Source organism: Mixophyes fleayi, chromosome 12 (genome assembly GCF_038048845.1).
Source record: "Mixophyes fleayi isolate aMixFle1 chromosome 12, aMixFle1.hap1, whole genome shotgun sequence".
Taxonomy (NCBI): Eukaryota; Metazoa; Chordata; class Amphibia; order Anura; family Limnodynastidae; genus Mixophyes; species Mixophyes fleayi.
Genome location: NC_134413.1, coordinates 82,411,763 through 82,424,123, shown reverse-complemented (window position 1 = coordinate 82,424,123; position 12,361 = coordinate 82,411,763). Strand labels below are relative to the sequence as shown.

Genomic DNA, 12,361 nt, shown 5'->3' with positions numbered 1-12,361 from the left:
TCTATAAAGATCCATTATTTATTGGTTTTTAATTAGGAGGCAAAATAAATATATTTATTTTCTCTACATATGTGACAATCTAGCTTAGTCTGATAGAACAAAGGAGATCGTTCCAGTGATGGGGGGCAGCATGGAAGAAATCTTGGATAAGGGATGAGATGTGGTTACCAGAGGGTAGGAAAGACAACGGTCACTGGCCGACCGGAGAGGGAGGGAGTATGTATGGAGATGAGGTTGGAGATATAGGGAGCAGTGGAGTTGGAGAGGACCTTGTACGTGAGGGTGAGGAGTTTGAAGAGGATTCTGTAGGGGAAGTTGAGCCAGTGTAAGGCTTGGCAGAGAGGGGAGGCAGATGTGGAGCGCTGAGAGAGGAAGATAAGTCTAGCTGCAGCATTAAGTATAGATTGAAGAGGAGCGAGATGGGAACAGGTGAGGCCAGTAAGGAGAAGGTTACAGTAGTCAAGACAACATGATCAGTGAGTGGATAAGAGTTTTTGTGGCATCCTGGAAGAGGAATTGTCTGATATGGGATATGCTATAATAAAGACTTTTAGATTTGGACATTCAGATAGGGGATCTGTTATTAAGAAACCAATTCTCCAGAATATAAAGTCAATAACTGCTGCTGTCCAGTGATTACCACATAAACCCAGACCTCATCATGTATATCCTCATACAGGTTCTCCAAAACCCTTATCTGGACAACCCATAGTCCCAAGCGCTCCAGGTAATAAAACTATAAATATACCTGTGTTTTCAATTCAGTGGTTGTGACCGGATGGGATTACTTTGCCACCGGGTCTGTGGGAGAATAAGGATCTTCTTACACAGGTTATCTGGGTTGCTCTCCCACCATCAGTAACCAAATGTTACTGACCACTCATACTGGTGTCACCTGCCACCAGATACTCGCAGATGAGTGAATGCCAGCTGCACAATTGTTGTAGGAGGATTCGGCTGCCACCACTGGGCTCCTTCAGCGGCGCATAGAACCGCTTACTTATGGGTAGCTGTTGTAGCTGCTGCAGCTCTTCTTTGCTTTGGGCTGGTTGGTACCTGAACGTGCTTAATGGAGTTTCTTGGGAGTACCATTTCCATATAGTCACCAGTGATGTTAAGGCACTATATACCTGCATAGATCACACACAGGGAATTGTGAGAGTTAGATCTTTCCTGGAGAAAGAAGGTGAACTTCTAGTGGACCAGCTTAACTTCATAATTGATAGTATTTGGTTTATTCTTACTCATAATCACTTCTGGTTTGAAGACACACATTTTTTGCAAACACGGGGAACAGCTATGGGGACCCAGTTTGCACCCAGCTATGCCGATCTCTTCATGAGTAGGTGGGAAGAAGAGGAGATATGGGCGGATCCATCGCTGGTTGCGAACTTGGTTCTATGGCGGAGATATATTGGTGACCTCATATTTGTCTAACAAGGGGATGTGGATTCCCTTTCACAGTTTATTATGAACATGAACAAAAACAGCCGCAACTTGGAATTTACCACAGTTATCAGCAAGGACCATGCTATATTTCTTGACTTGGAAATAACAATACAAGGCAATACAATTGGCACTAAAACTCATTTTAAACCCGTAGATTGCAATAGCTTCACCTCGATAACAAGCAACCACCAGAACTGGCTTAAAAATATTCCTTTACGACAGTTTACTCGCTTAAGGAGGAACTGTTCAAATGTAGATACTTTTAAAGAGCAGAACACAATATTGAAATCAAGGTTTGAGGAGAAAGGCTATGAACCAAAATTCATAGAATCAGCAATGGAGAAAACAAATAGTATGTGTAGAGAAGAACTTCTTGAATATAGAAATAAGGAAAAGGAGGCCCAACAAAATCTGCAGAATCTGTCATTTATAACTCAATATTCAAACTCCGCTCCACAAATTAGAAGGATGTTGAATATACACTGGCATGTACTGTTAAAGGATGATGCATTGTCTAAAATTTTGCCCAAAAATTGTATTTAGGAAGGCACCAAATTTGAAACAAAAACTAGTGCAAAGTCACTTACCTCGTTACCCATCAGAAAAATGAGATTGGCTAACAAGTAACGAATAAGCCAAACTTTCACAATTGCAATAGCTGCTTACCCTGTAGGACTGTGAAAATACAAAAGAATCATATCATATCATGTGCTTCAAAAGCAGTTTTTCACATTAAATAAAGTATATCATGTGATTCAATAGGGGTCATTTACTTGATCACATGTCCATGCGGTCTACAATATATTGGACGGACCATTATTAAGTTAAAGACAGGAGTATCGGAACATACACGGAACATTAGGTTAGGTGTGGAGACACAAAGTCTGTCCAAACACTTTAAAGAAATGCACAAACAAGATCCATCAGGCATAAGCTTTCTGGCCATCAAACAAATGAAAAAGAATTAGAGAGGAGGAGACTTCACTAAGAGACTCAATCGTGAGGAATCTAAATGGATTTATACAATGAGCACGTTAGCGCCATTAGGGCTAAACATAGATTTTGAACTTTCATCTTTTCGTAGAAGATTTTTATTAAAACATAAAGGTAAAGAAATCATAAGACAGATTCAAAATGTACTTTATCAGTTTCCACTCTGTGCATTCAAAATACGCACTCCATCATCATCATCACCATTTATTTATATAGCGCCACTGATTCCGCAGCGCTGTACAGAGAACTCATTGACATCAGTCCCTGCCTGATTGGAGCTTACAGTCTAAATTCCCTAACATACACACACAGACGACAGACAGAGAGACTAGGGTCAATTTTGATAGCAGCCAATTAACCTACTAGTATGTTTTTGGAGTGTGGGAGGAAACCGGAGCACCCGGAGGAAACCCACGCAAACATGGGGAGAACATACAAACTCCACACAGATAAAGCCATGTTCGGGAATCAAAATCATGACCTCAGCGATGTGAGGCAGAAGCGCTAACCACTTAGCCACCGTGCTGCCCAAATATAAAGTGCAGAGATTCCTTTTAGTGCGATTCATTTTTAATTAAGTAAGTCTGTGAGGAAGCATAATTTCCAATATGGAGCACATGGTGCAATTTTTAGAACTTATAGAATGTATATGTTTAGGAGCAAGAGCGATATGATCAATTCTATTTTATCTTGTCTTTTAAAATAACCCCTCATAGTATATATATTACAATGCACATTTGTTTATACGGTGCATGATTTCATTGCAGTTTTATGTATATTTACATCATATGTAATTGTTTTGTGACACTGTTTCCATATATTTCCACTTTCACTTCCAATGTGTATTAGTGCATTTTAAGGCATTTTTTTCTTCCCTCTTTTTTTTTTTTCTTTTTTTATTGCAAGTATGAATGGTTTTTTACTATAACTTGTAAATAGCCATAGGCATTTAACAAACTGGACTTTGCCATCTGGCATTTGATTGGACTGCGATAGTATTTAAACCGTATGATTTGACATCTTAACACATCCCCTGGTGAAGTCATAATCTATGATGAAACGCGTTGGTCCTATCACAGTCAAGACTGTTTCTTAGCAACTCGGCACCCCCTTTTTAGGTCACGGAATCGCCTTCACTGCATATCCGAGCTGCAGCTGGCGAGCAGTGAGCAAACAATGTCTCTGTTGCCACCTTGTTGCCCTATTGCCAGGATGCACGAGTCTGTCCAGGGAATCAGAATAGCTGAGTCCAGTGACCAGGCAGAGGTCTGAGTAACAAAAGTTAAAGCAGAAACCAGTGTCCAGACAGAGGTCAGGATCACAAGCGAATAGGCATAAACCAGTAATCAGGCCGAGGTCACAACAGGAGATCAAGCAGTAGTAGAACAAACACTGAAACAGGGGGAATCAAGTAGCAGCCAGGGATAAACGATGAACTGCACAGAGCACAGATTGAAGCAGGTATTTGAAGCTGTGAGACAGGTGCAGTTCTAATCAGTCAAGGAGATTAACTCCTACAGGCATGGTATAAAGTTTAGGAGCAGAACAGCAGCACCTCTGGAGGATTTGAGATACTGCTGCCACATACAAAATATAGACAGAGTCGTAACACTAGCATTGGGGTTTAACCCTCTGTCATCTGGTATTAACCCTGCTATCGCTGGAGCACATTCCAAGCTGGACCTGGCCACAGAGACCCTTTAAAAAACAATGTGCATCTGTCTCAATATACATCTTCTGTGCTGCTGTTCTATAGTGTACAGAACTTCAATTGTTGTGGTAGTGTAAAAAAACTAATATAACTGGAAGAAAAAGTGTGCCGATGCTTAATTTTGCACTGCACCAGCAACGCCATATATCATGCATGGAGCAGGTGGGCCTGTGTTCTTTAGATGTCAGAGCTGATTTTTTTGTCCCTGTCCAGCCCTGAAGTTATCCCATGGTTATGTGCAGACTCCCGGTGATCAGGGCTTCATACATGCGGCTGAGCTCTCACATCAGCTGCTACATAATCCTCATTGAGCTCTGTGCTGCAGTCAGCAGAAGGCTGTTAGTAATAGCAGAGCTGGTTATTATAATGGCAGAGCTGTGAGAGACTTAATACCCAGACCACCTACACCCCATACACCACAGAGGGGCTCACACACCATGACTAGCCCCCATCCCCCTCCTTCTACCCCCATTACCCCCTACTATCACCTCCTACCCAACCACCCCCTCACCAAGTGCCACTAACACATAGCTTGTCTAGTGCTGGAGGCTAGCCCCTATCCCCCATTACCTCACATTCCTCCTACTAACACCTCCTAACCAACCACCCCTCACCAAGTGCCACTAACACATCCCCCTACCCCTCCTTCCACCCCCCATTACCCCACATCCCCCCTACCCAACCACCCCCTCACCAAGTGCCACTAACACATATCTTGTCTAGTGCTGGAGACTAGCCCCCATCCAACTCCTTCCACACCCCATTATCCCACACCCCTCCCCCTACTATCACCTCCTACCCAACCACCACCTCACCAAGTGCCACTAACACATAGCTTGTCTAGTGCTGGATACTAGGCTCTTTCCACCCCCATTAACCCACATCCCCCCTACTATCAGCTGCTACCCAACCACCCCCTCACCACTAACAAATAGCTTGTCTAGTGCTGGAGAATAGCCCCACACAGGCTGGTACAGCTCCATACACTCAACAAGAGTTCCCTCTCACCTCTGTCCTACACTCCTCTCTCTATACCCACCTCCCATCACCCATTTCCTCTAAGCCCCTTTAACAGACATCTATTCCATTACCCGCAGTCACACCTGCTTACGCCACTCACACGTATCCCAGTCCAACCTTCTCCCTTCATCCTAAGACCCTATTCCTGTTGTGTAAACATCAGGTCCCTTCAAGCCTTTATCACAGCTATTACCCCCCCATTACCATCCCCCTTCCACCCCTTATACATACCAGATAGACTTTTAGCTTATTTCCCCCAGAACACCAGCACCTCCCTTCCCACCCTACATGTCAGCACCATCAGTCCCCACAGCCAGTGTCTGACTGTGTCCTGCTGCAAAGCCCCCAGTGGTTATTCCTCAGACCACCTCCCATGAGATCCACATCCATAAACACCTCCATATACACACACAGTTCTTACTGAAGGACACAGTGACCCATGTCTGCCCATCCACAGTCCCCCTCGCACCATCCACTATACTTTGTTCTATCTATGTGTAATTGTCACAGTATAGACACCATTCCATGGTAGGTACAGCGTAGGGTCTACTGCCCATGTGACGTTACATTCCCAGTCTCCTCTTACACTCGGTACACAGGGGTCCGACCGCCTGTTTGATGAGTTCAGTGTGGAAGAAATTGACTGGCCCACACAGAGTCCTGACCTCAACCCCATCGAACCTTTGGGATGAACTGGAACAGAGAGTGCGAGTCAGGCCTTCTAGTCCAACATCAGTTACTGACCTCATAAATGCTCTATAGAATGAATGGGCACAAATTCCCACAGAAAGACTTCAACATCTTGTGGAAAGCCTTCGAAGAAGTGTGGAAGCTATTATCACTGCAAAAGGGGGACAAACTCCATATTGAAATATATGTATTCTAATACAATGTATAGGCAGCACAGTGACTAAGTGGTTAGTACTTCTGCCTTACAGCACTTGGGTCATGAGTTCAATTCCCATGGCCTTATCTGTGAGAAGTTTGTATGTTCTCCCTGTGTTTGCATGGGTTTCCTCCGGGTACTCTGGTTTCCTCCTACACTCCAAAAAACATACTGGTAGGTTAATTGGCTACTTTTTTTTTTTATCAAATTGACCCTAGTCTGTGTGTGTGTTTGTGTGTGTGTTAGGGAATTTAGGCTGTAAGGCCCAATCGGGCAGGGACTGATGTGAGTGAGTTCTCTGTACAGCGCTGCGGAATTAGTGGCGCTATATAAATAAATGGTGATGATGATTACAGTCCCTGTTGGTATAATGGTCAAGCGTCCGAATACTTTTGTATGTGCTGTTTCCTATTATTTGGGTAAAGGTAATGGGCTAGTACTGGCACTGTGTGTGCATAGCTTCATCTTTTTTTGTTTTCTTTTTTATAAAATGGTGCAACCCCAACAGGTCAAGTTGCAGCTGAAATATCAATTTTGGTTGAAGTACAAATCTTTTTCCCTTCTTTTTCTTGTGAGAGACAACTCGGATACACCCTCTATGTCATCAACAATTATTTATATAGCACCAACAATTTCCATAGAGCTTTGCAATTGGGAACAAGCATTAAGAAGACAATACTGGGTAATACATACAGACAGAGAGGGAAGAATATATTATTCACGATATTAATAATGATAATTCCTGTTCACCTCTCTGGAGTTTTGGTTCCACGTGAGTGCCGTTACTTAGAAACCTGATCTGACCCAGTCCTGCCCACAGTAACGGTACTGGAGGTGGACACTAACAGAATAACTAGCACCAATCCTTTCCTCACCCTAACCCTCCTTGCCAGGGTAACCCACCAATGAGTAAAAAACAAAACCTGACCCTAACCTCACAGTATAAGTAGCCCCTAATAGAGATGCTTCCGACACCGCAGTAAGGAGAACTGTGTGTGGGAAATAGAGAGTGACTGAAAGAAGGGGCAGGAAGAGGACTGAGGACAGGACAGTAATGGGGGAAATGTTTATTATGTATAAGCATGAATACCTCCATAATACTGATCACTGGGTATAGCTCCTCTCACACCAGAGAGACACTGGTAGACTGAAGACCCGCTGTATGAGGTGTGGCATAGCTGCAGATGGTCTCTACAGATCTCCCCTGTTACTACTGACCTGTCCAAGCAGGAGGGAAGAGGGGATAGGGAGGAGACACAGAGAAGTTTAAAAAAAAAAATCCCCCACAGAAAAACACAAACTCATAGCCCGAGAGCATGGCATAAGAGTCTAATTCCTTCCAGAGATTCAGAAGGAATGATTGGGTTTCATAACCAAAACTAGGACATCCGATTTGTGGAAACCATTGCTGAGGGTTATTGTACAGAGCGGTCACTGCTGATAGGAATTTTCCTAAAAAGCCCATTGAAGATAACGTGTGGATCATGAATGCTGCCAAATGCCTTTTTAGTGTCCAGGGACACTAGGAGGGCTGGTCGTATCTGGCCATAGATATTGTAGATGAGATTGATTGTACACCTCGTGTTGTCTGACACCTGCTTGCTTTGTACAACCCCAGTTTGGTTTGGGGAAGGACCGACTTTAGACGGGTAGCCAAAATTATAGCATAGATTTTTAAATTGATGTTCAGTAGTGAGATGGGCCTATAGTTACGGCATGAGTTAGGGCCTGGTTTAGGGATGACGATGAGCTTGACCTTGGTTGTTGCAGAGTAAACTGCTGCCCTCTCTAAAATAATGTTAAACAAGTTGGTCAAATTTGGGGGCTAATATGTTGGGTAATTTTTCGTACAATTGGAATGTTAAGTCATCTGGGCCTTAAGCTGAGGCTGCTTTCATGAAGTGTCTCTTCTACAGTGATTTCTTTGTTAAGCACATCCAAGCTCTTTGGGGACAGTTCCGAAAGCGTGCGTGACCAATGTAACTTGTCATGTGATATGTGATATCTGTATAGCCATTTGTGTCTATCAGGTGTGTGATATTAGTGTGACCTGGAAGGTATTGGATGCAAGGTTGCCATTGCGTCTAGTGTATAAAATGTACGTAATTGAGCCCGTTCGGAATTAATCAGCACGGGGAAGCAGAGCACCTTATTAACGTATATTTCATTTAATTGTAGGCAGAAAAAAAAAACCTCAATTTCTGGAATGAATTTTAAACCAAAAACCAACAATTTCCAGAAATTCCCAATTCAGGATTTTGTGTCAGATTTCAATTGGAGCACAATGTGCTAAATGGGTGTCGGTGATGGTCAAGACACCTGGCCACAAGAGGACCATTGGAGGCCGTACGGTATTGTGTGAGGTCACTTAGCAGTCTTATGAAGCTAGATCAGAGGAACTTCTCAGAAACACTGACCAGGGCTCTACGGCTCATGAAAACAGGTCACACAGGGCCTCCTGTAGAATTGGACGCATCTTGTCTCCAAAATGCAGATGTAAAATGCATCAAAAAATAAAAACGTTTTTCATAGTATGCACAGCTGCAAGTAACTTAAGATAACTGCGACTCTGCATTCTATGTAGAAAACACAGATGCTGGAGAAAGATACACATAAAGTGCATAATTTAAGCTTATCATGCTGTAGAGAGACACTAGTCATTATCAAGTTGGCATTTTAATATTTTTTACATAGGACTGATAAAGAGATCTGATGATTTTGTGACACCCAGGAGCCGCCCCTGTGTGTCAGGAGGATTGAGCAGGACCCAGAGCCCCATCACGGTGCCTGAACCTCACTCACTGATACGTGAGGGAAACAATGACCAGAAGATCCTGGAACTGACCAACAAGATCATTCAGCTGGTGACTGGAGAGGTGACTGCTGGGAATGGGACATTATACAGTAACATTAGGGGATGTGTCTGGATGATGACTGTGTCATTGTGTTGTCAGGTTCCTATAAGGTGTCGGGATGAGTGGGAGAATTTAGAAGGACCCAAGGGTCTGTACAAGGACATGAGGATGGAGAATCACCGACTCTTTACATCACTGGGTAAGAGGAGAGTTTCATTTATTATAAAGTGGAGCAGTTTTGAGGGCCACCTAGATACACATAATCTGATAATCGCATATAAGCAATGTATTCAGTCACTGTGTGTTTTCTACAGATGGATCCAGTAACAGAAATACCCCGGAGAGATATCTTCGTCCTCATTATTCACAGGATTGTACAGAGGAAAATCCCAGTATCCCACAGGAGTATCAGGTAGATGACATTTTACGGACTCGCCAAATACCAGAATACTAGAGTGACATTTCATTATATGATCTGTAAAATAAAAAATATATATATACATTACAAAGAAAACCTGTGTGGATCTTATACGCTGATACTCTTCATCTGAATTTATTAAATCCGATATAATTAAATTATTTTACTTTTTTTTTTTATGTTGGCTATTAAGGATGCTGTACTGACTGATATTAAAGTAGAAATTATAGAAGGAGAGGAAGAGACGTATGTGAGGGGTGATCAGCAGTGTAAGGAGGAGGAAATCCCTACAGATATCAGCACAGGTGAGTAATAAACACTTATTACAGAAGAGTCACATATTCTGCTTATATAAACAATGTTATTAGTCACTGTGTGTGTCCTACAGATGGATTCAGTAACAGAAATACCCCAGAGAGATATCTCCGTCCTCAGGATTGTACACAGGAAAATACCAGTATCCCACAGGAGTATCAGGTAGATGACATTTTAGGGTCTCACCAAATAACTAAATGCCAAAGTGACTTTATTATATGATCTGTAAAAGAGCTGTGTGGATCTTATACACTGATATTCTTCTGTTATATCTCATACATTTTATTACCATAATCCTCTTAATGTAACTCTCAAATGTTTGGCTCTCTACCTCCTATCCTCTTTGTATTGCTTCCTTTGTTTTAGTTGTATTTTAATGTAGTTGCTTTCTCTATTGTCTCTTGCATTGATTTTTACTGTTTATATTGTTTCTCTTCTCCGTTACTTATCTGTATTTTTTTTACTGATGATTTTTTGTTGATTTTGCGCACTGCGGATTCTATGGCACCATATAAATAAAGATGATGATATTGTTATTTTTTGTTGGTTATTTAGGATGACGTCCTGAATGATATTAAAGTAGAAACGATAGAGGGAGAGGAAGAGACGTATGTGAGGGGTGATCAGCAGTGTAAGGAGGAGGAAATCCCTACAGATATCAGCACAGGTGAGTAATAATCACTTATTACAGAAAAGAGTCACATATTCTGCTTATTCAGTCACTACAACAATCATTTATTCTACACCCTCCTCTATAAGTACAAACTAATGAGGAAAAAGTATAAATACTGGTGGATTCTCAGATGCTATAACGTATCTCATGGAATTAATCACTAATGGTATAGACATTAATAAGTCCACCTTATAGAGTTCCCAGCAGACAGCTGATGTCAGCAAATGCACATAACTGGTATAAGGAAGATCGATGGACATCTGCTCTCCTTATGATTACCTATGTATGAGTATCATGATACAAAATCGATTTGAGAATGTGATGTTAAAAAAATTTCCTTATAAGACCTACTTTATCATATGAGATTATTATCTCTTCTCTGTGGGGTTGTATGTTGAAGATACACAAAGGTATACAGAAGAACGTCTAAAAATCTGTTGTTGGACATTAAACTCTATATGGTGGACATATTAGTGTATATACCATTAGTGATTAATTCCATGAGATAAGTTATAGCACCGGAGAATCCACTAGTATTTATATTTGTATTTAGTGAGTAAATTGTTGTGATAGGTCTGCTGTTTCTGGGAATTGGAACTTTCTTTCTTAGAAGTGATATATTTTCCTCATTAAAATAGAAATATCTGGCCAGTGGTGGAGTCAGGAGCCATCAGCCCCTATTAGACTCCTGTTCTCCTCACCTCATATCACTGTGTGTTACCAGCCCAGAGATCTGACCAGTCTCCTCCTCACATCATATCATTGTGTGCTACCAGCCCAGAGATCTGACCAGTCTCCTCCTCACATATCATTGTGTGCTACCAGCCCAGAGATCTGACCAGTCTCCTCCTCACATCATATCATTGTGTGCTACCAGTCCAGAGATCTGACCAGTCTCCTCCTCACATCATATCATTGTGTGCTACCAGTCCAGAGATCTGACCAGTCACCTCCTCACATCATATCACTGTGTGCTACCAGCCCAGAGATCTGACCAGTCTCCTCCTCACATCATATCATTGTGTGCTACCAGCCCAGAGATCTGACCAGTCTCCTCCTCACATCATATCACTGTGTGCTACCAGCCCAGAGATCTGACCAGTCTTCTCCTCACATCATATCATTGTGTGCTACTAGCCCAGAGATCTGACCAGTCTGCTTCTCACATCATATCATTGTGTGCTACCAGCCCAGAGATCTGACCAGTCTCCTCCTCACGTCATATCACTGTGTGCTACCAGCCCAGAGATCTGACCAGTCTCGTCACACTGTCTGGTGTATCTCATGGAATGTCAGTCTGACTCCATGAAATTACCCATTAACCTCCTGTACACTACCTTCTGTGATGATGCCCATAATCCTCTCTGTGTACTTCCACATGATATGTTACCCATTTATTTCCCTTTGTGATCATCAATGAATAATTGATCAATTTGCTGTATATTAACACTGTAATACTAAAGTAACATACCAGATGATTCCCAGATGACAACACACACACACACACACACACACACACATCATTATAACATACACTTCACACAAACTCCACCTTCCTGGACACACAGAGCTATAACCACACACCCGTTGTTGCACAATAGCTCCCCTCCAGTCAGGACCCCCATTCCCCCGTGAGGCCCCCCCCCCCCCCTGTTAGCCGACTGCCCCCCCCAAGCGCTTACCTTCTCCTGTCACTGCAGTCCTCCTTCCACGGCGCGCTGTAAGCTGCTTACTGAGGAGATCTTGTGACACTCTCGCGAGATCTCCTCAGTAAGGAGATTACTGAGCGCCGGAGAAGGAGGACTACAGTGACAGAGCTCAGCATTACTCTGGCCGGGGGAGCCCCCGCCCCTGTCCCGATCAATAATTCTGCTGAGCTCTGTCAAGGGCCCCCTGGATGCCCGAGGCCCCTGGGTTAATCCGGCCCTGCCTCCAGTATGTGCTTGGATACCCTGTACTGTTACTCTTCATTTGCTGATCTGTCTCTGTGCTATGCTTTACCCTTATGCTTTCTTCTACTTCGTGGTGTTACTATCAGCTA

The 12,361-nt window shown here is 42.8% G+C and overlaps 2 protein-coding genes and 1 pseudogene across 3 annotated transcripts in view; 1 reads left to right on the top strand and 2 right to left on the bottom strand.

The window, feature by feature from the left end:
- Positions 1-12,361, bottom strand: part of LOC142108581 (uncharacterized) — a 127,451-nt gene that overhangs the window by 22,541 nt on the left and 92,549 nt on the right. The gene's annotated exons all lie outside the window — the stretch shown is intronic.
- Positions 1-12,361, bottom strand: part of LOC142108605 (uncharacterized) — a 169,933-nt pseudogene that overhangs the window by 65,664 nt on the left and 91,908 nt on the right.
- The window catches only part of LOC142108400 (uncharacterized), a 49,734-nt gene that overhangs the window by 32,346 nt on the left and 5,027 nt on the right, over positions 1-12,361 (top strand). Inside the window, exons 3-8 of the mRNA XM_075192022.1 lie at positions 8,754-8,935; positions 9,014-9,113; positions 9,229-9,326; positions 9,526-9,637; positions 9,721-9,809; positions 10,203-10,314. Of these exons, the coding sequence (XP_075048123.1) occupies positions 9,077-9,113; positions 9,229-9,326; positions 9,526-9,637; positions 9,721-9,809; positions 10,203-10,314 (448 nt within the window). The 5' untranslated portion in view covers positions 8,754-8,935; positions 9,014-9,076. The remainder of the gene's footprint in view (positions 1-8,753; positions 8,936-9,013; positions 9,114-9,228; positions 9,327-9,525; positions 9,638-9,720; positions 9,810-10,202; positions 10,315-12,361) is intronic.